Here is a 25,283-nt window from a genome sequence, read left to right as displayed (position 1 = left end):
CAGCTGATGTGCTTCCGCCCCCGGGGGCTCCTCGCACCCTCCCCTCCGTAGTCGCGTCTCCGCTGTGACAGAAAATGGCTGAGACTGACTCATCAAATGGGGAGGGAGAGAGTGTGTGTGTGTGTGTGTGTGTGTGTGTGTGTGTGTGTGTGTGTGTGTGTGTGTGTGTGTGTGTGTATGTGTGTGTGGGAGAGAGAGGAAGAGATTTCACTGGAAATGGGGCGGGGATGAGCGAGCAGAGGAGAGTGGGGGAGAGAGAGAGAGAGAGAGAGAGAGAGAGAGAGAGAGAGAGAGAGAGAGGGGGAAGGGGAGAGAGGGTGCAGGAGAGAGAGAGAGAGAGGGAGGGAAGGAGAGAGAAAGGGAGCAGTTCTGCTGTTTGCTGGCCCTGACTGTGTGTGTGTGTGTGTGTGTGTGTGTGTGTGTGTGTGTGTGAGAGATGGCGTACATTGTGTCCAGTGGCCGCATATGAAAGTGCCCTGTCCATCGACGTGGAGGATGCTCACCAAATGGGGGTTTTGCGCAGGCGTATTGGTTTGTGTCTATGAAAGGGTTAAGTGTTTCTCCTCTCTTTCCCTCTCTGGCTTTTTTTCCCTTCATTATTTTCTGTTTTTTGTGTACCCTCATGTCTGGCGGTACTTTCTCTATCCATCCCCCTCTCCCTTCAGTCCTGCTCTCTCTCTCGCTCTCTCGCTCTCTGGCTCAGCTCCAGTCACACAAGATTTGGAGCTGATAGTCTATTTATAGCGCCCGTGGTTCTGTCGCCATGGCAACCAAGCTGGAGGCCAGGGCGCCAAGGAGCTATTTTTGGATCCGTTCTGTAATGTTAGACAGAGCTTAGGCTCTGCTCTTTTTCTTTCGCTCGCTTGCTCACTCTCTTTTGCTTCCCCCCTCCCTCTGCCTCTGCCTCCCTCCCTTTTTTGTGTGTCAGACCTGACTTGCGGAGAGGTGTTTGCACATGCAGAGAGGAGTGGATTAATGGCAGTTAAGGTGAACGAGCTGCTGTAGCAAAGCATTGGGCTGTAATGGATTCACCGAAAATAAACACATTTCTTTTTGTGGGGGGGCTCGCATGTTTCTTGCTGAACCTCTTCAGTTCTCACTCTTGTCCCCCCTCTGATCACATGCAGCCCTGTGACATGTACCCAGTGATGGAAGGTATTTTACCTAAATGTCAGACTTTGTTTATTAAGAAATGGAAAAGCTCCAGATTGTCTGAGGAACAGTCATTAGGAAGCAGGGGGGGTGGCGTCATAACCATGGGGGTGGGACATCCGTCTGTGAGACTGATTTCCTGTTCCTGTCCCCTGTTACGCTGCCATAGCCTAGATCATACAGACCAGATCTGATTTGATTTTAATTTGAATTCGGGTGGCCGGTCTGACCCAGGATGACGCCTCTGTCCCCGTAGTGAGCTGGGTGGGTCGCTTTTGAGACGTGGTCGTAGTTTGGAGTCACATTCAAAGGCCTCGACGAACCTACTGCACTCTGAAAAAGTCTGAGGCAATCTAAGAAAATGTTTAAAGCTTTTTATCTGGGTAGTAAATTGTGTTTGTTCCGAGCAAAAAATACGCTTAACTTTATGCCAATTAAGATTAACACAACAAAACATGTTACAAGAATTTCTTGTGTCCACCAAAAAGTTACCAAAAACCTGTTAGGTGGCTAGAACACCGCTTCAGTTCCTAAACCCGCCATTCCCGGCATTTTTTTACATCGCACAACTAGTTCACTTGTAATTCGATTAGTTTAAAAGTCGATATGCTGTCGATTTAGCTCAAAGAGATGGGGGCAGTGGTCCAGTGCCTGGTGTACTGGGCTCATTTTAGGAGAGGTTTTGAGATGGTTAAGCTGACACACTTTGACAGGTATCATAGTTTTACATCAGCAGGAAAATCATGTAAACATTTTCTTTGACTGTCTAAGACCTTTGGGCAGTACTGTAAAGGCGCTTCTCACATTTTAATGTGGGTCCCTGAGCAAAAGAGAGGCAACACAGGAGAATCTCATTTCTTGGGTCAGAGTGGGGAATCCCCAGAGGAGAGTCTGAAATATAACTAACTGGCCAGACACCCTAATGTGGCTAAATATGGCCAAATCATCGCTAAATCGATGTGCTAGAACTTGACCTTTTCTGATTTAAGGCCTTGTCCACTGTCACCTGTTCCCATTCTTTTCCCCCTTGTTGGGCCTGGGTCGGTCACCATACCCTCTCGATTCTACCCCCAGGCCCCATAATCCCGGTCCCTGCTTCTTTCACCTTAACCAGATGAATGCGTAGTGAGGCCATTATCAGGTCTGTGGCTCTGCGTCCCTTCTTTTGAGGTTCTTACTCTCGTCACCCCCCGCTGTCTGGGGGACTTGGGGGGGCCCTGGAGGTTTTGGCACAGGCCGACTCCTCCTGGAGGCCACGGGACAGGAATCTGAAGATGGCCTCCTGGCCTGTCGTCCGGTGAGCAGTGCTCAGGACAGTCAGTCGTGGTTCTGTATCTCAGAACTTGTGGCCTCCTTTCACCTGCTACCTCTGGGGTTAATGTTGAATGGCCCAGTTACACCGCAGTCCAGAGAAATCTCTGAACTTGTCATAACCTTTATTTAGTATTATTGCGACAAATGGGAGTACTGGAGTTTCTTTTTCTTTTCTTTTCTTTCTCCTCCCTCTTTCCCACCAGTGAACTTTTGCTGTAAGTGTAATTGTGTCCTGAATAGAGAAATGGAATGAGTAGGGGAACAGAGTTTATCACTGTTGAGCACAGTGGCATGAGGTTCGATCGGATGCGGTAAGAAGCGGGCATTGGGCAGCACATAAGGGCTGCAGAGCTCTGTGGACTGGCCACAGTCATGCGGGGGGAGGTGGGGGCCAAATGATTTATATTAATGACTCATTGCTCGAAAAATTTAAAATGAGGAAAATGAGTCGAAAATGCAACAATAATAAGATGAGAATGAAGTGGTGATTACAGGGCTGGGGGAGTGGGATTGGCAGCAGATTGTCACGTATTTCAGGTGTGTGGTATGAAAATAGACACCATTGACCGTGGTGGTAAGTTTCTGCCTGATTTAATCTCATTGAGTTGCCGGTTCTGCCTTTTCTCTGCGTTGCTGTTCTACCAGCAAGATATAAATGTGTAAAATGCAAAAGGCCCTGCCCACCTTCTGTAATAGATTTGGCATCTGGAAGCAGTCGTGTTTGAACCCTCGACTAGTTTTATTCAACTTGGCGCGTGCATCTAGTCAAGTGCTGATTTGGATCAATGAACTAGCCGGTCACGTGTGAAAGGTTTCAGTAAAGGTTCACAATGGTGGAAAAGTCTATGCGGGAGAGAGGTGTGGTCCTGGCGATGGGAAGCCGGTGAGCTGCTTGTGAACTTTGTCAGGCCGAGTTGCGGCATAATTTTATGTTTATGCTGTAGTGCCACCATCTGACCCGTCTGCGAGGTTGGGAGCATGAGGCGCGTCGCTGGTTTAACCCATAGATATAATCTTGCACTTAAATTCAGCTGTGAAATTTGGAAGTTTTATTGATGTCAGTTTTCAAGGTTAAACAGGAAATGCAAAATACATTTTCCTAAAACTTAAATTGACATTCAAGGTGTATGGATTTTCGTTTGAATTCATGGGGACCCAGAATGTTCCTGCAATTTATGATTTGTTAGATACATTTTATGTTAATTAGCACTACACTCCTATTAAGTGTTAATAGAACCTTTCATTTCTTGGTTTGGAAGTGGAGAAAAGCCTTTTTTTGCTCTTGTTTGATGGGTCTCCTTTGCTCGTATTCTGTTCTTTCTTCAGAACAGGCCTCGTATCTGAATTCAGGCAATTATCACGTCAACATCTGCCTGTTCTTTAGCATTAACTGCACATGGTTTAGTAAATATGAACTTAATGTTCATAGTTTGTTTCACAAGCCTCAGTTTCACTAGTAGGTGGCAAACAGTTTTCCATGTGATGTGCTTTAAGTGTAGCAAGAAATTGCTTTTCAAAGTCCAGCTAGACAGGCCTGCTTTATGCTCTGTTTGGAATGAAGACTTGTGGGATAGACTGGCCCCTCTGGTGGTTCAATGCGGAACTGCAGCCGCAGACTTCTTCCTCTGCCCTGTGATGTGTGTCCCACTGCAAGACATGGATCAGCGTACTGTTTAATCTTTGGGGAATTAAAATGTAACCCCTAGGTTAAATTGTGTTTTGGATCAAAGTAAGCAGCGCTGTAGCAAACATAACGATGTCTGGTAATGAAGGCATGGAGTCGCAGATCGGAGAGTCACTGTGGAAAGACGCAGGGTTGTTTCTGTGGAGTCTTTCACACACAGTGCCTCTGTTTGTTAATGAGACCTTTGCGTGATGGTGTATCGGACAGTCGCTGGTCAACATTGATTGGTCCAGCAGCCAGTCAGGTGCTTTTCATACATAACTGACTAATTCCGTGCATCGATAGGTTGGGGGTGGATTCTGGCTGTCGTGCGACGTGGTGAACATGGTGACTCTTGCGTGATTTCACCGCATAAAAAGAACCTTCTGCAGTCTGTACACTGACATTGAAGGAACCAGTAGGTCCATTTCTCCACAGCATCCATAAGATCTTCTGCAAGGTGACCAGCTCTCCCTGCACACAGCCGGTGAAAAGCGCCTGCTAGGACTGAGACCCCGATTAGTAGCATCTGCGCGGCTCTGCAGATGAGGCCCAGTCAGCAATGTCCTCCAGGCTATGAGAGAGATCTCTGCTGTTTTAATTTGACCACCGGGGCGAGCTGTTATTGGAATGGGCCTATTAATAGAAGGAACGTCTATAATTGAGTCGGCGTAGTTGGATTTTAGCAGCGGGCGTGCCTTTCAGAGCGGGCTGGGTGCTCGTGTCCCGTGACGCGCCCGTAGCCCCTCCCCCACCACTGCAGCTGCTGCTTCCCCGTTACATTCCGGCCTTCTGCGCCACATTCCTTGTTATCTCAGAGGGGTCACATACCTCGGCCCCTCCTCACCTGCTCCCCGCAGCTGCACGCTGCACTGGAGCGGCCGTCCGTCTGGCTGCCCGTCCCGCTTTCGGAGTTCTTCCTGTAGCAGGCTGGCGAATCCGGGCCTGTGCTCTCTGTCCCCCGGGCCTGTGCTCTCTGTCCCCCGGGCCTGTGCTCTCTGTCCCCCGGGCCTGTGCTCTCTGTCCCCCGGGCCTGTGCTCTCTGTCCCCCGGGCCTGTGCTCTCTGTCCCCTGGCCCTGCCCCCACCCCCACCAAATAATCATGCCTGGGCTGACATGGAGATTTTTAGTGTTAGCTGCTCCACCGGTGTAGGGACGTCCAGCGTGAGCGCCGGTGAACTCCGCAGATGGAATTATTGGATGTGAGCTTTTCACGTAGCCATAATCCTCCGTGTGACGAGCATCGGTGGCCTTGAACAGTGATGAATCCCTTGCAGAACTCATACGGAGACGGTAGACGTACAGGTGAGGTGGAGGGAGGTTACACACAAACTGTCTGGAATCAAAATGGAGGGTCTCCCTGATCAAGGACCTACTGCTGCAGCTGAGGTCTCCATACTCTGAATGGGGGAAACGGCGACATGCAGTTGGTTACCTGTAAGAAGCTGCAGTTTACCATGCGGTAATTAATACTGTATAGAGTGATCATCATGAGGGTCCAGCTTAGTGTGTCAGTTCAAAGAAAAAACATGCATAAAGCTGCATGGTTAATGTTACCTGTGCTCTCATTATAACTCCGTACTGTATAGTAAGACTTGGGGCTGGCATACTGCTCTTATTCGGTGCCTGTGTCCAGATCTCGGGCTGATTTCATTTCAGAGGCCTAACAGGGTACCCCCCCCCCCCGAATCCCTCCTACCATAGGAGCTCCACTGCCTACAGTGTTTGACTGGAGCAGCTAATGGTGACTCACTGCCTCCTGGTATCCTTGCACTGCTGAGGAAGAAGCTGCCCCCTCTGCTGACCAGTTGTGAAACTACAAGTGGAAAAACTTGTATCCCCACCAACTGACCCACGTCCTTAAATTCGACTGTTTCTCTGCTCCTTTCAGCTTTTTAGACAAGATCGACATTGTGAAGCAGTCCGACTACACTCCCTCTGATCAGGTTAGTGTTTACCACTTGTCATAAATGCGCACTTTAGTGATTTGCCGCACTAAACAACAGAGGTGGGTCTCATAGGAAGTAACGGCATGCTTTCCTGAAAGCCCAACTTTTAATTCCATGTAAATCAGTCTTGTTCATAAATGCTGGGTAGGTAACGCAGCTGTGATCCTTAGCTACCTAGCCAGCATTTGTTAATAAAACGGCCGAAATGCTCACAATAACTATTCACCTTCCAGCAGCGATCTCCACACACAAGTAGGTTGCAGGTTTGAATCCCACCTCTGGTGGTTTGAAATGACCCAACATGCCACCCATCTCCTATACTTAAAAAAATAAAAAAATAATTGGCATTGTGCTTGTATGCCTCCCATATGTAATAGTGCTTAATGAGTATAACATCTTTTCAAACACTCATAAACACTCATTCCCCCCCCAGGACCTGCTGAGATGCCGAGTTCTGACTTCGGGGATTTTCGAGACAAGATTTCAGGTGGACAAAGTCAATTTCCAGTAAGTTGGGAAGAAGGAACATTATATTCCTGGATCCATCACTTAGCAGATATGCTACATGTGATCTTCTGGTTATTGGGAATCGAGCTGTGAGGAAGGAGATGGATGTAAATGTTGTCCTCTTTCTCATCTTCCCTAACAGCATGTTTGACGTGGGGGGGCAGAGGGATGAGCGGAGAAAGTGGATTCAGTGTTTTAATGGTGAGGAGGACACGCCCCTTTCTCATTTTATTTGGTGTTCCGAGCGGCTGGATGAGCAAGGCTGGACTCTTCCCCCCCCCCCCCCACTCTGTCCTCACAGATGTCACAGCCATTATCTTTGTGGTGGCCAGCAGCAGCTATAACATGGTCATCCGGGAAGACAATCAGACCAACCGCCTTCAGGAGGCTCTCAACTTGTTCAAAAACATTTGGAACAACAGGTATGGCCAGCAGCTGAAGAAGCGGTTTGGCATGAAAAAGCCATAGATTAACTGAGCCAGTGTACCTGGGTGTACAAATCGCTACTGATGAAAGTGTATGTACTGTTTATTGCCTTGTGTTTCTCTGAATAAATGCATTGCACATTGCCTCAGCCAGCACCCTCGTCCATGTTTAGAGTGACATTACGAACTATAGCCAAGAGAGCAATTTGAATGGATTCTATAATTTCACATAGTCTGTGCCATATGACAGACAAAGTTCACAGTTAGCAGCTGATAGGCCAGTGGAGTTTAAAGGCATGGACTCTTAACCTCAAGGATATTGGTTCATGTCCCAGGTGGACCCTGGTGTTAATCGGATCCGATCTGTGTCTCACACATCCGGCTGTGGCAGCGGTTTCAGTGACTTCGGTGTCACCTTAGTGCTAAGTTTGGTAAGTTTTAATCTTACCTTTTCTTCCTCTCCCCAGGTGGCTACGGACCATTTCTGTCATCCTCTTCCTCAACAAGCAGGACCTACTGGCCGAGAAGGTTTTGGCAGCCAAATCGAAAATCGAGGACTATTTCCCAGAGTTTGCGCGATACATAACCCCAGATGATGGTGAGTGCTGGTTTGACTTGCTGCACGCGTTTGGTCGGGGTGGGGTAGGAGTAACAGGCAGCAACCCCCAATTTTAAAAATGTTCTCCTCCCATCTCCAGCATCACCTGAACCAGGGGAGGATCCACGAGTTACCAGGGCAAAGTATTTCATCCGAGACGAGTTCCTGGTGAGTGACATGGCCTTTGTTTGTAGCATAACAAACCTCCGCAATTTGCATGTTGCTGGACATCCCAGTCTGACCTGCCCCTAGGGCCCCGATTACTGCACTTGAGACGGACACATAACGATATTTTTCCACTTCACAGAGGATCAGCACAGCCAGTGGGGACGGGAGGCACTACTGCTACCCACACTTCACCTGCGCCGTGGACACAGAGAACATCCGCCGCGTCTTCAACGACTGCCGGGACATCATCCAGCGGATGCACCTGCGGCAGTACGAGCTCTTGTGATGGGAGCAGGGTGGGGAAAGACAGGCTCTGCCTCCAGACAGCCCCCCCCCCCGCCCCGCCGCCCTAACCTTCCCGCCCCCCTCCCTTCCTCATTCTGTGCTCTCCCGAGGACGACTTTTCTTGAAGTTTCAATAAAGTCAAATACGGCCCCATTTAAATAGACTTGAACATGCAGCAACCATGAAAATGAGAGAGAAAGAGACAAAAGCCAGAACTGCAGAACTCCAAGCACTTTCCCCACTGCGCTCAGGACTGTAACACACACACACACACACACACACACACACACACACACACACAGCGGTACTCTAAACCCTATTCTTTCCCCTGCAAGGAACCTTCTGGCCACAAAACCCCACATTTCCCCTCAGTCAGCACCCAGCTTTGTGGGGCTCATAAAAACTGTCACACATGCAACGCTCTGACACACACACACACACACACACACACACACACACCGGCTTTCATTCTGTCCTGACAGGCCTAGGCCGCTGTCTGGCCGGCCGGCTCCTCTTGCTCCGCACTCCCCGAGACGGCCGCCACTGCCAGGAGGAGTCCCACAGCATGAATAGGAGGATGGGCAGGAGCGTAAAGCCTTTGGGGGGAGGACAGCAGGCCGGGGCTTCAGCGCATCGCCAGCAGAGGAGGCGGCGGCATGGACACCGCGTATAACCCAAATACACGCAGTGCAAAAAAATAATAAAAAAACCAACAAAAAAATTTACGATATAGATATTTATGTGTGTATAAATATGTATGTATTTTATATATATATATAAAATATATATATATATAAAATATAAATTTATTTTCCTGTAAGTCAGCCCTTGTGTCCCTCTGCACCCCCCCAAGTTGCTGGTGTACACTGTGTGTGCTGTGTCCAGCTGTGCACCACTCAGCCACCCTTACCCCCCCGCAGCCCCCCGTACTTTGCTACTAAACTACATTGTCCACCTCTCCCCTCTTGGCCATATGAAGTGTTTGTTTTTTTTAATTATTTTTATTTTGGGAGGCTTTAACAACAGTTGATAAATGAGGAAAAAAATGTAACGTGAGACAGACCAATCGGACGGTCGCCTGGACACACACAGACCCCTCCCTCATCCCGGCTTTCAGTATGTCTGTCTATATTTTACTGCTGGACTATTACTCTTGTACAGACTGTAAAATGTATTATTTTGTACAACTTTATTGAGAAAAAAACAGAACTTGTAGAAGATTCCTGTGCCTTGATCACGACTGTACGTGTTAAATGATGAGCTAAGATGTTAAGGTTTGTTTCACTGCGCTGTACAGCTGAGCCGCCCCCCACCCCCACCACACACTGCGTTGTTCACTCCCTGGGGGAGAGGGGAGCCCGTTGTCCATAGCTTAGGTTCCCCCCCCCCCTCCCCTGTTTGTTCATTATTTTCTTTTTTTTCTTCCTTTCTTCCCAACCCTCTTTATAATAGGATGAAGATGAATTTATTTATATATATATACATAAAATAAACGTGTGTGTGTGTGTATATATATAAATTAAGTTTTTATTCCCCCCGCCCCCCCAGACCAGCCTACATTTTGGAGAAGCTAAAGTGGGTGCAATGGGAGGGGTTTCTTTTTCATTTCCGACTTTTTTTTTTTTTTTTTAAAGGAGCAGGAAAAAAAAACTAAATGCAAAAACATTTATCACTAGTTTTTTCTTTTTATTATACAAGAGAAAAAAAATGGTATCAGTGTTCTGGGTCATTCCTTGTACTGCTCTGCAGGGATTGGGGGGGGGTGTTTGCTGCAGATGATCCCAGCAGGCCTTTGTAACCCTAGCCCCCTCCCACCCCGACCTGTCTGGCCAACCTGGTGTACAAACTCTTTGGCTGCATGTGCGTTTAACATTTATTTTTAAATGTTCCAATGCTCCTCCTTGTCATACTTTAATAATGAGAGCAGAGAAACTCATTACCCTACCGACCCCCCCCCCATCAACCCCCCCAGACCCCAGGTTGTTAAAATGTCGTTGAGTCGTGGTACTGTGGGAAATGGGAAGTGGCTTTACAAGAGTTTGGATTTCCATTCATTTTAGTTTTCAGTTTTTTTTTTATTATGTTTTCAAGTTAAACTCGCTGCAGCAATAAGTGAGTGTAATTTTAGTACCAAAAACCATCTGGTTTTCTACATTTTTACATTGAATGTTTTCGGTGTATGTTGCTCTTTCCATGTGTCTGCTTCCCTCCCCCCTCCCCCGGACATTTTGTACAAAGATTTCAATTACAGCTGTGAAGGCGGAGTCCAGTACTGTGTGAGTGACACATGCCGTGGGGTCGAGGACGGCTCACGCATAGGACACTGTTTCGAGCTCTTTCTGTACAGTGGGGGTGAGGGGGGGCTGAATTACAGCAATGGGAGGGCCGGGACTTAAGTGTGTCGTCCCGGTCACATTAAACACATTACGCCAGCCCAGCTGGTGCGATCTGTTAATCCTCTGCAAAACCTGGTACCTGGTTTTCCTCCACCCGCACAGTACTGAGCATAAGAGGTGCTGGGACGCTGATGGCCTACGTCAAAACAGGACATGCCTCTGGAGGTCCATAATCGCTGAGAGTGAGAGATCGGACCATTTACCTGACCCTCTCAAGGATTCAGGTTTTGTATAAAGGCAGAGGTTTACCCTGTACTTAAAATGATTTAATTATCCAAAATGACAGTTCTGCTTGCGTCTGCTCTAGCATTACTGCGTTTCTCCACATATCTTAATTTGCCACGCTTAAATATCTCGCACACAAACAGCAACTGAGATTCACTGCTTTATACGGTGATCTTCAAGCAAACTATTTTCCCCTGTTTTCAGACATAGGATTTTCTAGCTATGCAAATTTACATATAAACACAGTTTGTGTGAGATGAATTGATTAGAAGTGACGGAACTGAGAATCCAGCAGTCAGTTCTTTATGGAATGAATACTCTTCTAATTGGCCTACAAGGTTTTTTGCTCTTTTTTTTTGGTAAATTTTGATGTAGCCATCTGCAATGTGATAGCGTTACAAGCTGTGTGTTATTAGTCAATACTTTATACAGTATATAGTCGCTGTGTGTATGTACATGTGCAGTAACATTATTCCAAACTGGCCAAGGAACCGAAATAAGCTGTTAAATACTTTTAAGTTATTGAAGAACGTATTTGAAATTGGCCAACAAATTTTGTACTATTTTATATTTGTATACAAATTTTGTATACAGGGCTATTATACTGTAGATAGATCCTTTGGGAGAGAGGAAGACGTGACATAGGCCAACGTGGACAAAACAGGAGATGGAAGATTTTTTTTACGTATAGGGACGCATACATTTCTTATAGTACATTTGCAACTGAAATGGCATTACGTTTAAAAACTTGCTAAGTAGGCCTTGTGTAGAATTAAACAGCAGGTCGTGCTATCTATCCGAATCACCTTTACTGACGCTTTAACGCCGAAGTTTTTACCCAGTGATACAGCTGAATATTTTTCTGTATTGAATTGGGTAAAACACGTTTCGCACCACTATTACGGCAAGAAAAACCTGGGTTATGAACCAACACACTGCTGGTTACGAGTATTTGTTTTTTAACCACTGCGCCATGTATGATTTTTTTTTTTATCCATTCATCAGATTTCAATAAACGATTATAAATAAAGGTGGCGGTTTTCCAAAGGCCATGGCGGCAACAAACACTGGTAACAATTCGCAGGACGGACGCGCTCACACACACACTGAACATTATAGCCAAAATCATGAATCCGCTATGATTAAAATTATGGAAGCGATGGGTCGGACTCCAACTGAAGCTTCAAGTGTCCAATATTGATGCATATTTAAGGATTAATGTTTACACATTGTTCTGTGTACATAGATGTAAAGGGCAGGATAACCCTACAGTGCCTGGAGCAAATAATTTTACTTAAAATATGTTGCTATTATCATCATTATTAATATAATACTGATATTTTTCAACATGTTTTCAGCTCCTATACCGATTGAACAGTTGATTTTTTATTTTTCACTGCTCCCACAGACATCAGTGGATCTTCTGCAGGCACAACAATGTAATAATCTCTCCTTTACTGGCTGAATTGCCCGGGACAGTGACGAATAATCTAACATCCCAGTTTATTTTTTTAAATGTTAGTGGTAGTATCTCTATTCCGATCTAGCTGTTATAATAAGAGAGTAAAAATCAACAAAACAGAACTCAATGCCTTTATTGCCAGTGTAGGTAGCAGGTATAACGAAACGTAGTGACTTTAGGGAGCGCATCGTAAGCGGCCGTTTGCGCGGACGGCCATGTCCGCTCGCCTCCCCTGCAGGGCGCTTTCTACGCTGCCATTTTAACTGCGCTGCTTGGCGACTCGTACTGCTTTCCTTTCCACACGTCTGACTTTCAGCCGATTTCTTTAGTGAAATAGGGAGATACAAGCGGAACCACCTTCAGATAAGGATCTGATCGCGATTCGCTAAACGTATTGTTACTAATACTCGTTGGCTGAGAAAATGCAAATCCCAGGCTCATTTCTGGTAGAATTAGATTCATTTGGCGTTGCTCCCATTTGCTCCAAAATACCCCGTTTAAGTTGAAAGAGTTACCGCAACTAAATGAAAATATGCAAACTGGCGAACCAACAAATGGCACGTAAAAATGCGGTTACAAGTAGTAGTGTTAATGGTAACATTATTCTTTAGTTCTGTATTTTATTTAGATCGATTAACATCTGGCTAGCAAGCCGAATGTGTAAAACGTATAAAATCCATTAAGTTTGTAAACTATACTGATTGCTGAATATCCTTCAGTGACTGAAAAAGTAACAAAAAAGAAAACGTAATCTTAAAACTCTGGGCCTAGAACCAGCGTTATACTACAGTCCACACCTCCACAAGCGCATGCGCGCAGTTATCGTGACGCATTAAGAGTGCGCCGAGAGGTCAGTTCTTCACCAATATTGCACATTTATTTGACCTAGATTCTTGTGTTGTATTTTCATCATTTCATTTTTAATAATCACCGATTAATGTTTTTTTCCAGTCGCCGTGTCATGGAAGAGGAGTATTACGGCACGGCTGGAGACTGGGATGCTCCAGATGGCAACTCGGTAGATTTCTGTTTGTGGCTAGCTAACACCGAGCGATTCAGAATAGAAATTGCTAGTCATCCAGCTGGTTATTTATTTTGACCCACTCCGGTATTAGACTGTCTTTAGCCTACGCATCATAGCTAAATACCGTAATTACCTAAATGTGCCCAATACATGTATCTTCATGGAGATCATGAACATGGCGGGAATCATTAGAGAACCTTGCTGACCAACTGCTTAGGAAGGTCAGGTGAAGGTGTTCGTGCTTTTCTGGCAGGAGGATGGCTATGCGGAAGGAGAGTCGGACGGGAAAATACAGGAGGAGTGTCTGCAGAAATTCTCCAGCAGAGATTACATAATGGAACCCGCCGTGTTCAACACACTAAAAATGTACGTGGCGACAGAAGTAGTCAATCTAGCACACTGCGACGGATTGTGCCATAACAATAACAATAATGCAGTTATTAATGACGCATACATTTGCATTGATAATAGTAATTTATTATAATATACGATGAGCTGAATTAATGATGTATCAGTTACATTTGTGAGTGTATTTAAGTTTTACAGAACCCATCCGCACACAGGTATTTTCAGGCAGGCGGATCCCCAGAACATGTGATTCAGCTCCTTTCTGAAAACTACTCTGCTGTGGCACAGACCGTTAACCTGCTTGCTGAATGGTTAATCCAGATGGGTACGTGCTTGCTTTGACTCTTGCTTCCATTTTTATAAATTGCACTCAGTTGAATTTTTGGCAGGTATATTTTAATATATAATATGACTGGTGATGGAATGGTTTCCTGTAAGGTTTGAGTCATCACATAAATGCTTGGTCTGCCTTTCGGTCCCACTGCATTGTCACACGGCAGTGATGTTTGGGAGATGGTCTTGAATTATTTTATTCGCGTGTGTGTGATTGACTAGGTATGGAGCCGGCACAGGTGCAGGAGCGGGTGGAGAATCACCTCAAGAGTCTTTTGATCAAACACTTTGACCCCCAAAAAGCTGACTCCATCTTCACAGTGGAAGGAGAGGTAAGATTCTGCTGTGTGCGTGTGTGTGTGTGTGTGGGGGGGTCAGGTCAGATGTGCATTACTATGCAATAAATACAATACAGAAAACTAAAAATGCCAAAAGACTTTTATTTTGTTTGGTTACTTATGGTTAGGGCTGGATAGGGGTTAAGTTTGTCATGACCATCTGCACAAAGATATGAATATAGGTCTGTGTGTGTGTGACATTGGTGTGAGGGCCTGTGGTGTGAGGTGGCACTCTGTTTCCTTGCTCAGACCCCAGCCTGGCTTGAGCAGATGATTGCCCACACGACCTGGAGAGACCTCTTCTATAAGCTGGCCGAGGCCCATCCCGACTGCCTGATGCTCAACTTCACCGTCAAAGTAGCGTGTTGATCTTCCCCATGCAGTGACACACACCCTTAAGTACAGCGGTCAGGTTTATCCACCCGTAACTTAGGAAATATCTTCATGAAGCATCACAGCACGTCAACACCATGATGTCTCGTAGAATTTATTCCTGTGATTCATGAAAATGTTAGCATGAATTCTGTATTTATTGTGTTTAAAGTACAGTCATTATAAAATGCATAGATTTCCAAGAAGGTAGACAAATCATGTACTGCTTTGGAGAGAAAAAAAAAAGTATTTTCAGCATGTTCTTGTTATATCTTATTCTTTGCATATGTATTTGCTTGGTTTATGGATTAATGCAAAGATGTGTAGTTTTTACCTGCTAGTGCAGCTGGTTCTATGTCAGGTTCCGCAATGTGTCCTAGTCTTTTCTTTTTTTAAACCAGATATTACAAAATGGATGCAAATTGTCTTTTCCTCCCCGTCTCCTATCTCTGGTTTTTGGAGGGCGTCCCCAGCCCAGTCCTGTGTCTGACGCTCCGCCTCTCTCTGCTGCAGCTTATCTCGGACGCTGGCTACCAGGGCGAGATTACCAGCGTGTCCACAGCTTGTCAGCAGCTGGAGGTTTTCTCCCGCGTGCTGCGCACCTCCCTGGCCACCCTGCTGGATGGGGGGGAGGACAACCTGGAGAAGAACCTCCCCGAGTTTGCTGTGAGTTGCTCTCGAGGCCCCTCTGCAGTCCCTGAACACCTCATCCTAATCGATGCCTGTTTGGTTTTGTATCGACCAACCTTATCAAATTTTCGTGCATCGCTTACCTAACAGTTATTTTATTTATTTTGGGCACTTACTGAAATTTTACCCAAAATTTATTGGTCTAGTGTATGACAGCAATTTCTTCTTAAACCTGTATCCTTATTTTGTTCACCTCCTGCTGTGATTCTCATCTGATTTTTTTCCTGCTGCAGTTAAAATGCATTTTTGTATGTGTTTCTGTTAAACTTATTCGGATGCAAAGTACATAGACCAAAAAACCTTTTATTCTTTATACATCTAGTTATCTTTCTTGTATAAACACCTCGTTCAAAGATACAGCTGCCCAGGGGTGACTTAAGACTCGCCTGCGAGTCCCAAGGCTGTGCCCCTAACATCTCTCCTGTCCCCGGTCTCCCCTGCGCCCCCTGCAGAAGATGGTGTGTCATGGCGAGCACACGTACCTATTTGCCCAGGCCATGATGTCCATCCTGGCCCAGGAAGAGCAGGGCGGCTCGGCCATGCGACGGATTGGCCAGGAGGTGCAGAAGTCCGCCCATCAGAGGTACCCTCCCCTCATGTTATAAGCGGTTGCCCTTCATGTGGGTTCGTGATGCAGACTCATGTGCCCTAACCCCAACCCCCATAACAGGGGCCACGATGCCAGCCAAATCACGCTGGCACTGGGCACGGCTGCAGCCTACCCCCGGGCGTGCCAGGCCCTGGGTGCCATGCTGTCCAAGGGCGCTCTCAACCCCGCTGACATCACCGTGCTCTTCAAGATGTTCAGCAGTATGGACCCTCCTCCAGTGGAGCTGGTGAGGGAGACTGTGGGAAGCACGCCACCTAGTGGCGTGTGGTGACTGATGCAGATGAAAAAGGAAAACTCTATCTTTTAGATTTTGCGTGTGTTTGTAATTTATTACATTGTGGGGACCAGATTTCCTCACGTTGAAAATTACAGTTTTTTTTTTTTAAATTACCTTGTGGGGACATTTTTTTTCGGTCCCCACAAAGATAAATTTGTGAATGTAGTCAAAAAACTAAAAATGTCAAAAGTATTGTATTTTGTTTGGTTACTTATGGTTAAGGTTAGGGCTGGGTAGGGGGTAAAGGTTATCCTAATTAGTAAGGATTAGGGTTAAGCCTATAGAAATTAATGTAGAATCCCCATTGGAATACATGAGGTGTATGTGTGTGTCTGTGCCCTGTCATGAACTGGCATCCCATAGTGCCCCCTGCCTTGCCTGGTCCCTGGGACGGGTTGCACACCCCCTTTGACCCTGTGCTGGACAAACAGTTGGAAGATAGAGGGATTAATTTCTTATGCGAGCTAATTCTTCTGCTTCTATTTTTGCTATATATAATGTTTTCTGTGATATTCAATTAACCTCCCTCTATTGTTTTTCTGTATTGTTGTTCTTTTATTAATGGAAAGTGTGATAAAGATGAGCACAAGAGAAGCTTTGTTCCCACATGTGTGTGTGTGTGTGAGTGTGTGTGTGTGTGTGAGTGTTTGTGGGTATTTCCTGTGCTGAAGTGCGCTTCTGTGCGTTTCTGTGCCCAGATCCGAGTGCCCGCCTTCCTGGACCTCTTCATGCATTCTCTGTTTAAGCCTGGGGCCAAAATAAACCAGGACCACAAACACAAGTACATCCACATCCTGGCCTACGCCGCCAGCGTGGTGGAGACCTGGAAGAAGGTGGGTGGGCATCAGGCTGTGAAGTTCTCGCGTCGGAAAGGGGCCAGATTCTGAGTGGGAGATCAGAGTCAGCTTGTTATACCCGGGTCTGTTTCCAGGAGACATGCGAGAGCCCTAGTGTTGATCATAATGGGTGGGAGGAAGCGGGATGACTTTCAGGGGCCCAGTTGTGTCTCTGTGTGACCCTGGGGTGCCCCCTGCCATGCTGTCCATTCAGCATTTCCGTCCTCCGCATGCTGCAGAACAAGCGGGTGAACATCAACAAGGACGAGCTGAAGTCCACGTCCAAGGCCATCGAGACGGTGCACAACCTGTGCTGCAATGAGAACAAGGGAGCCACCGAGCTGGTGGCTGAGCTGGGGACCCTGTACCAGTGCATCCGGTGGGCTGCCGGGGCCCCGGTCTTGGGGGAGGGGTGTCAGTCTCCTTGCTCTTCCCCGTCTCCGTGGTAACGCATGATGCTCGTCCCCAGCTTCCCAGTGGTGGCCATGGGGGTGCTCAAATGGGTGGACTGGACCGTTTCGGAGCCTCGCTACTTCCAGCTGCAGACAGACCACACCCCCGTCCACCTGGCTTTGCTGGATGAGGTATGGCCTCACCCCCCCCCCCCCGATCCCGCTTTGCTTCTGGTAAACAGGGAGCGCCTGTTCTGTGTGTCTTTCTGTTGTCATAGCGATGTACTCCTGCTACTCCACACCTTTCCTTCTGCAGATAAGCACTTGTCACCAGCTCCTGCACCCTCAAGTTCTACAGCTGCTAGTCAAGCTGTTTGAGACTGAGCATTCGCAGCTGGATGTCATGGAGCAGGTGAGAGAGAGCAACGAGCCTCCTACACACGCAGACGGGCAGAGAGACACGCATGTAGACAGGCAGGAAATCTACCCTGGACTAATTGTATGATAGCAGGACTCACTCAGAGACAGAAACACTATTAGCTGCAGGCTTAACCCATTGTGCACAAGTGTAGCATGTTCCACTCTTGCTCCGCCTTGGTTGCCGCGGTGCCGTGACATGTGACCATGCCGACGTCCCTGCAGCTGGAGTTGAAGAAGACCCTCCTGGACCGCATGGTCCACCTGCTCAGCCGAGGCTACGTCCTGCCGGTGGTTAGCTACATCCGCAAGTGCTTGGAAAAGCTCAACACTGACATCTCGCTCATCCGCTACTTCGTTACGGAGGTGAAGCCTTGGAGTGGAATGGGCACCTACATGACATCCATGTTATGGATTTTACAGAAAGGGGTTTTAGAGCTGTTCACTTGGGGGGGGGGGGGGGGGGGTTTGGCCATATATTTTATATTTTTTTACAAAGGAATCTCCTCCTCACTGCAAGAAAAATCTGGAGGATCCTGCAGACTGGGTTGAGAGTCAGTGCAGTGATTAAGTCGTGTGGTAGCCGGAGGCCGGTGTTGTTCATTCCGATGCTGCTCCTCTTTCAGGTTCTAGATGTGATCGCGCCCCCCTACACCTCTGACTTCGTGCAGCTGTTCCTCCCCATCCTGGAGAACGACAGCATCGCCGGCACCATCCGCACCGAGGGCGAGCACGACCCCGTGGCCGAGTTCATTGGTGAGCCTCGCTGCGCTTACGCCACCTGCTGGGCAGAGTCGGAGGTGGAGCGGGGAGCCGGTCCTGTCAGGCTTCTCTCTTTGCATATAAATGTCATTCATTTACTTATTTACAACAAAAAAAAACCAATGTACCCCCCCCCCCCCCCCCCCCCATTGTTTTTGGGAAAGCAGGGGGCAGACAGTCCCTGGTGCGTTGGGGGGTTAAGGGTGTAATGGTGAAATCACCATTTGAACTGACGACTATCTGATCAAAGGGACACCATCATAATCTGCTGAGCTACACCCCCCCTGCCCTGAGATCTGTTTGCAACCCCCCCTTCCTTTTTTACCATATTATCTGACAGCTGCCTCATGTATTTCATTTCCTACACATAGGTGTTGGATCAGTAAATGACACTGAGCAAACTGAGCAGGACGGTTGTACATTAGACGTTAGTTTTTCAAGCCCTACAAAAGTGATTCATTCATTCATTCATTCATTCATTCATTCATTCATTCCTTTTGCTGGCTTCTTTCTCTTGCCCTTTTCCAGTGTCTGTCTCCCTCTATCCCATCTGGGCCGGAATCACACTCCCCTTATCTTTCAGCTCACTGTAAATCCAACTTCATCATGATGAACTGAAGCCCCCGGACCAGGCAGCGACGGAGCGGCCCGTCTTGCAGGGAGGGCAGTTCTGATCGACACTGAAGGATGAGTGTCGTCCCAGTAGGCCTGCGCGTCCCGTAACTGGGATGGCTGGAACTGAGTGGAGGGCAAATTACCAGGCTCCTGTTGATGTGGGGCGGATGCAGGTGTGCATATGGATGAAGAGATCGGCCGTTTGGAAATCAGCGCAGCAAACTGGTCAGTATCTCACAGAGCAGGACTGAGGACAAGTCACACACTGTAGCTGTAAAGTGCTTTTTTTGTTTTTGGGAGAGTTAAAACGCCATTTTTCCATTTCCTCCATAATTACAATGTAAACATTGAATTTTTTTTTTTACAAAATATTGTCACTGTGTATAAATGTGAACATGTAAAAAATAAATGTTTAGATTTAGCCCCGCCCCCCCTCCACTTTCTGCTCTTGCCTAAAATTAAACATCAGCATGCATTAATTTAAAAATATGTATTTATGGCACTGATATGGCAAACATGGCGTATACAGCACATATGAAGTATACAACCTGATATTTCACACGTCATGCACCCGCATTTGTTACAAAAACATCAACGGGTTTGCTAAATTATATTTTCCCATTAAGTGCCAGAAATATGAGGCAAACTGTCCATTATGGATGCTGAAGTCACCCTGATCTTCATAACAAATGAAAGATGTTTATTGCAGTACTGAAGGCTGCTGGTGTCACTAGTAATTTTCCCTGTGACGCCGCTGAGTGGTTTCAGGGAAGAATCACCTACACCTTCTCTTATATCAAACTTCCCTGGTGATGACAACTGCTGCCTTAAGGCTGATCTTGTGAAATCATTCACAGCAGCATGTTTCAAAACATTAAATCATTTAAGCAGGTCATTTTCCAACAGCCTGAGTGATTTAAAATCATGTAAAAGTGATGCCACTCATTAAGATACAGCAGTGGAAATGTACGTACTCCCCCTTATGTAAATTCTCCCACCTCCTGAGGAGTGATTCCCAGAAACAGAAAGATGAGAGTGGTTTAAAAACGCCGTCAGTTCAGTCATGGGCCACCACTTGCTCTCCCTTGACTGGAAAGCAGGCCTGGCCTCCAGCCTTACTGGTAGTTTTTGGGCAGGATGGGGTCCCCGTACATACAGTCCTCCTCGAGCGCCAGGTTGTAGTGGCTGCCGCTGCCGCCCTTGTAGCTGCTAGTGACGATGCGGAGCCACCCCTTCTCCCCCTGGTGGCGGAGATGTGAAACACAGTGTTCGTTTAACATAAACATTAATGCTGCAGGTTCAAGATTTGGAGTACACACTTCTATAAAAAGTCAACTTTTAACTCAAACTCAACTGTAAACTCAAGTTTAGCTATTCTAGTGTGAACTGTATCCGATTGCCTGTCTTTTGGTGTGGCGTCAGGCGGCAGGAGCGAGACTCTCACCCACGGCTCCCCCCAGGAGTTGCGGACAATCCAGTACTCCACGCCAGTCTCATCCACGCCCCAGCCGGCCACCGACACAATGTGATTGATGAAGGGGTATTCCTGGTACTCTGAGTACAGCCCCCCCGTGTAGGCGTCCAGCGTCTCCGTGGCCATGATCCCACAGCTGGGGGGGGGGAGAGAGGCACCATTCACAGAGTGAGAAACCCGGCCATTGCTGGCGGCTCACCTGATTGGTCCTCTGGCTCGCGGCTCACCTGATTGGCCCTCTGGCGTATATCTCGGCCATCATCTTCTCCCGCCCGCTGACGGCTCCGTAGTCGCCCACCTTCCACACCGTGTAGTTCTTTACGATGTTGCAGACATTAAATGTGGTGCAGGTCCCACACTGGTTAAATGGCTTACACTCTGAAACATGGAAAAACGTCCTCTGTCAAAGTCGTCATATGCACATTGTGCATGTCTAACACACAGAACATGCTAAAGGCTATTTGCCAAGTGTTTATTTGCTCAGAAGAAAAATAACATAACGCATGGAAATTAAGAGCAACACAATAAAAACCGATAATTTCTTCTCTTCTCCAAAGAGTTACTGGTATCTTGTCGGAGAACAACATCTCCTTGGTCCCAAACCTCTCCTCAGGGGCACTTCAGCCATTCCATGCATTCATTAATCGCCACCAGCTCAATTAATTCGCTTAAAGTCAGTGAAGTTTAGATTAGCTATACAAGGTGTGCAAGTCAAGAAATACACAAGGTTGCTGCCAACACTGAGGTGACGACGCAGGACGTGCCGAAATGCTTAAGCTGATGCACTTTGTCAGACATATCACAGTTTTACACCAACATGGAGATCACTTAAACTAGGGCTGTCACTATCGATTACATTAATAGAGTAATCTACTGATTAATCTGACGATTCATCGAGCAAATCGCTTATATATGATATAATAATGTCATATATATTATATACATTGCAGTTGAATTTCTCCACATATATTAAAACCTGATTTTTATTTCACACCAGAACCCTGTACAGAAATATTTTTAGTATAGAAATTTTATTTTACAATCTTCCAAGACCTGACCTCTAATCCACTGAAATGCTATCGTGTGATTGGGCATTTCAAGGAAGACATCACAAAAACATAAGAATCATAATAGTTTTGCATATACCTGCTGCTAGGTCTGTCGAGCGACTGTCGAAAGACTTAAGCTATTGCAGATAAAGGAGATTCACATATTTACCAAACAAAGGGGTTCACATACTTTTCCCATCAATAGTCTTGATATTACTGAACAAAAGGTTTAAACTAATATGCCAAAGTACAACACCGTGTATGTATGTTAAGTTCTTCTTTATTATTATGACTGATCCATGGGTTAACCAGCTATCTTTGGGTTTAAGTCGGGTTAAAGTTACTGGTATGACTCAAGCAGGGCACGTGACATCAGTGGGAAGCACGGGATGTGCTTCCAAACACTGTCCCACTATCAGGGAGCAGCTGCCGGACATGGAGCCACACCCCTCTGATGTAGTGGACCTGATTAGCACAGAGCCCCTAATGGCAGAGCTATCAGGGACTCCATTACGGAGGAGTTTCTCAGGCATGACCTTAGGGGGTGGGTTAGGGCGCAAAGTTTTATTCCGAAATAAAATATTTTCGGTCCTTATTTTCTGCCACACTATATTTTGTGTTTTTCTGACAGGAAAACATCATTAATTGATTTTAAATTTGCAGGTTGTCAAGCTATTTATGCTACACATGCTTTTTGCAGCTTCTCACATTCCATCTCAAGGTGTAAATTCCTTTTGTAAAAACCTAGAACATGGCCACACTTCTCCATGTTCCTATTCAAGGATCCATTCTAACCCTTCAAAACGATTCACAATAATTTGCTTTACCACTATGAATACAGTCACTCTCCTTGTTGCTCCTTTTATGCGCCACACAAACAACACCTGAGAGAGAGAGAGTGAGAGAAAGCGAGACCCTAACCACCATCATAACACTGATTAACTGGTCTGGGAGTGTTTGCTGTTCTCCAGCCAGCTAGCTTGAACACTCTCGAGTTTGTCATACTTATTTCATGATAAAACGCCCCATATCACATGACAGCCATGTATACAGAAATACAGATAATTCCCGGGGGTTCACAAAGCCCCCGCCTAAAAACTGTATATCCAACTCTGGAGGGCGCCGCTCAGAGGCCATGCCATCCCGGCTGGGGGGGCTCACTCAGGTATGACATCTCCCATTCCAGTCATAAGCGAAAGACAGCAAACCGATGTCGACTTTACCCCTGCACACTCCGCCCCAGAGCTACTGCTTCGGTCTTTCACAGCAGAAAGGTTAAACAAACGCTAGACACTGTATGCAAAGCGCAAACTGCATGCGCTCTCTGCTCGCGGGCACGGCCCTTACCCTGGTCCTTCGCCTGGTAGTTGTTGCAGGTTTCGTCAGGGATGCCGTTAGTGTGGGCATACTCCCACACCCCCGAGTGGTCACCTCCATGGCAGGAGCCCGCATTGCCACAGTCGACGACGTTTTGGACGGAGAGGTAAGCAGACGGCCAGGCAGCTTTCCTCTTGATGTTTATCCTGTCTGATGGGACAAGGAAACTGCATGAAATGCTAAGTCCGTGGGGGGGGGGATTCACTCCTGATATAGCCACATATCATAAGGTGTTATATTTCAGAACATGGGGTTCTTAAAACTATAGTCAATGGTTTGTTTTGTGGAATGTTTTGAGACACTTTAAGTTTCTCAATCCATCTCAGACCTGCAATTAAATATGAAGTGCTTCATCGAATCTCTGTCAAGTCAACCAAATTTTATTGACCTCTAATTTAATCATAGCATTGGTGCATTCGTTCTGGTTAAATCGGTTTGATTTTTATCATGAACTGACCTTTGAATCTTGAATTTTTACGGTACTAAAAACATTCCGAATGCTGAAAACAAACAGGTGAAGGTCATAAACTGGGATATGACCCGCACAGAGTGTTTGTTACTTCAGGTAACCAGGATTAAAGTCTTGGTGTCAGATGACATATGCCTGACTCACATTTGTGAATAATCAGCAAAAATGCTACCTTTACCCAAACTGATTAAATGATACTTTGGGTACAGTTAAAGCTTTTTTATGAATATCATTGGGGAGTCTAAAGGTGTGTGACATCAGGTGTAACCATCCGTCACAGGATAGCTCCTAGCTGTCTAACCGCTACTTAGTGATCTATTACACCGTGAAAAGAAACCCAATAATAGCGGAAAAAACACGCGAAGGTATCCGGAGAACTCGGAACTAGGAACCTGCCAGGCTGCTGCCCCATAACTTCCTTTATTATCGCCTTCCCGTGATTTTTATTTTTTTTTAGTTCCCCATTCACACTGTTTAAAGAAAACAAATACATTCAATTAATACATGGTTATGGGGAGTGGTGGTTGATCGGGGTAAAGCAGAAAGTACCTGCCATCGCGCTGGTGCTGCCGTGCGCCCAGCATGACCCGCAGTACTGAGGGATGTGCTGATTGCGGGTGGTGCTCACGAAGTTGGTGCCGTTGACGTTCCTCCAGTCCCAAACCTTGGGCAGCAGGGCTACGTCCAGGTATTCGTGAGGCCGAGGGCTTGATCTAAATGTCAGTCAATCAAAATGCCACCGATCACCAGTTACGTATCACTGCCGGGAAGGGGAGCCGGCAGCGGTTGGAATGCCGGTCTGCGGGTCTGGCGCAATAAGCGATCACGTGTTCCCGTTTTACTTAGTTTACAAGTGTATGGCAAATAAATGCGAAACATTACAAATCCCCAACCTGAGTTCGCCGTCCATATGTGTGAGTTCATTCATCCTCACAATTTTTCCGAGAAATGGGGGGAAAAAACAATTTCCTAGGCAGCACAGAATAACAGCTGAAATCGAAAGTACACGAACCGCTACCAGCACTTTCCCCTTCCGTATATTTAAGTGCATTTTTAAACAAACTCCCACCGTTGATTGCCGTTAGTATACAACATACTATATCCATTCGAACCCGGGTCTATGTAAAGACATTTAAAATGCATACATTAAGCCGGTCTGTACCCAATCAATGCTTGACCACTCGTACAGATGGGCGATGTTACCGAGCCTAACCAAAGTAATTACCAGATCGTTTACAAGGATAAATAAGTCTATACAAGCATATAATAAGAAACAGAGAAGCTGTGCATTTACTTTAAAGTCTCTTGGAAATCATTTGAGATAAAATATTTAGTATAGCAGGAGAAAAGGGTAAGTTTAAACCATACTTGACTCCGAAGTGATTCTTCCTCGGCATGGGTCGATAGCATGGCTCTTGATCGTTAAAATACCGGCCGCCAAGGGCGCCGGAGCCCAAGCACAAAAATAAGATCAATCCCCCGATCATTTCTAGCAGGTTGACGATCATCTGACCACCGTCGCGCTCCGGCGCAGTTTAAGTACCCGACGGAAAACCCGGTGACCGCGGAGCGCGACGTGGGCGGAGCTTCAGATTGGGGCGGGACTATGTACATGGCGGAGGCTTTACGCAAGGGCGTGTCCTGGCAAAGGGGCGGGGCTTTGCAGAGAAGCGTCGAGCTAAGAGGAAGGGAAAAAGCCTAATCAAGACGTCAAAAGCGGTCTCTCATGATATAGTCATATGACGGGCGCTTGACA

At 46.5% G+C, this 25,283-nt stretch overlaps 3 protein-coding genes across 9 annotated transcripts in view; 2 read left to right on the top strand and 1 right to left on the bottom strand.

Annotated features, from left to right (window-relative positions):
- gnas (GNAS complex locus) overlaps window positions 1-10,528 on the top strand; it is a 46,158-nt gene extending 35,630 nt beyond the window's left edge. For all 4 annotated transcript variants that reach the window (XM_049023147.1, XM_049023150.1, XM_049023149.1 and 1 more), the window contains exons 6-12: window positions 6,021-6,075; window positions 6,512-6,585; window positions 6,728-6,786; window positions 6,887-7,007; window positions 7,478-7,608; window positions 7,709-7,776; window positions 7,916-10,528. In XM_049023147.1, the coding sequence (XP_048879104.1) occupies window positions 6,021-6,075; window positions 6,512-6,585; window positions 6,728-6,786; window positions 6,887-7,007; window positions 7,478-7,608; window positions 7,709-7,776; window positions 7,916-8,062 (655 nt within the window). In that variant the 3' untranslated portion in view covers window positions 8,063-10,528. The remainder of the gene's footprint in view (window positions 1-6,020; window positions 6,076-6,511; window positions 6,586-6,727; window positions 6,787-6,886; window positions 7,008-7,477; window positions 7,609-7,708; window positions 7,777-7,915) is intronic.
- Window positions 10,529-12,364: 1,836 nt separating this feature from the next.
- nelfcd (negative elongation factor complex member C/D) lies at window positions 12,365-19,579 on the top strand. Of its 4 annotated transcripts, none has more exons than XM_049023145.1 (16): window positions 12,365-12,994; window positions 13,096-13,162; window positions 13,425-13,534; window positions 13,732-13,841; window positions 14,072-14,181; window positions 14,437-14,544; window positions 15,073-15,225; window positions 15,702-15,832; window positions 15,920-16,085; window positions 16,835-16,969; window positions 17,212-17,351; window positions 17,442-17,556; window positions 17,681-17,776; window positions 18,007-18,147; window positions 18,408-18,537; window positions 19,127-19,579. In XM_049023145.1, exons 2-16 carry the CDS (start codon window positions 13,106-13,108, stop codon window positions 19,159-19,161), a joined length of 1,737 nt encoding a protein of 578 aa, XP_048879102.1. In that variant the 5' UTR covers window positions 12,365-12,994; window positions 13,096-13,105; the 3' UTR covers window positions 19,162-19,579. The 4 variants fall into 4 exon arrangements, with proteins under 4 accessions (XP_048879102.1, XP_048879101.1, XP_048879100.1 ...); XM_049023144.1 differs by having other exon boundaries at window positions 12,366-12,994; window positions 13,422-13,534; XM_049023143.1 differs by lacking the exon at window positions 12,365-12,994 and having other exon boundaries at window positions 13,001-13,162.
- A 54-nt stretch (window positions 19,580-19,633) lies between these two features.
- Window positions 19,634-25,090, bottom strand: ctsz (cathepsin Z). Its single transcript, XM_049023155.1, has 6 exons — window positions 24,896-25,090; window positions 24,077-24,240; window positions 23,029-23,208; window positions 20,860-21,010; window positions 20,603-20,768; window positions 19,634-20,399 (listed from the first exon to the last, which is right to left on the bottom strand). Exons 1-6 carry the CDS (start codon window positions 25,033-25,035, stop codon window positions 20,274-20,276), a joined length of 927 nt encoding a protein of 308 aa, XP_048879112.1. The 5' UTR covers window positions 25,036-25,090; the 3' UTR covers window positions 19,634-20,273.
- Between the last annotated feature and the right edge of the window lie 193 nt (window positions 25,091-25,283).

Source organism: Brienomyrus brachyistius, chromosome 8, assembly GCF_023856365.1.
Source record: "Brienomyrus brachyistius isolate T26 chromosome 8, BBRACH_0.4, whole genome shotgun sequence".
Lineage (NCBI taxonomy): Eukaryota > Metazoa > Chordata > Actinopteri > Osteoglossiformes > Mormyridae > Brienomyrus > Brienomyrus brachyistius.
Note: the sequence above shows the minus strand (reverse complement) of the source record. Positions and strands in the feature narration are given on the sequence as shown.

Bases quoted from the DNA above. Each gene is read 5' to 3' on its own strand.
- ctsz (XM_049023155.1), bottom strand. From the start codon at position 25,035: ATGATCGTCAACCTGCTAGAAATGATCGGGGGATTGATCTTATTTTTG. The intron at 24,241-24,895 runs GTATGGTTTAAA...ACTGACATTTAG, and splicing joins AAGAATCACTTCGGAGTCAA to ATCAAGCCCTCGGCCTCACG. The intron at 20,769-20,859 runs GTGAGCCGCGAG...CCCCCCCCCCAG, and splicing joins TACGCCAGAGGGCCAATCAG to CTGTGGGATCATGGCCACGG.
- nelfcd (XM_049023142.1), top strand. From the start codon at position 13,082: ATGTTTTTTTCCAGTCGCCGTGTCATGGAAGAGGAGTATTACGGCACG. The intron at 14,182-14,436 runs GTAAGATTCTGC...TTCCTTGCTCAG, and splicing joins TCTTCACAGTGGAAGGAGAG to ACCCCAGCCTGGCTTGAGCA. The intron at 17,777-18,006 runs GTGAGAGAGAGC...ACGTCCCTGCAG, and splicing joins AGCTGGATGTCATGGAGCAG to CTGGAGTTGAAGAAGACCCT.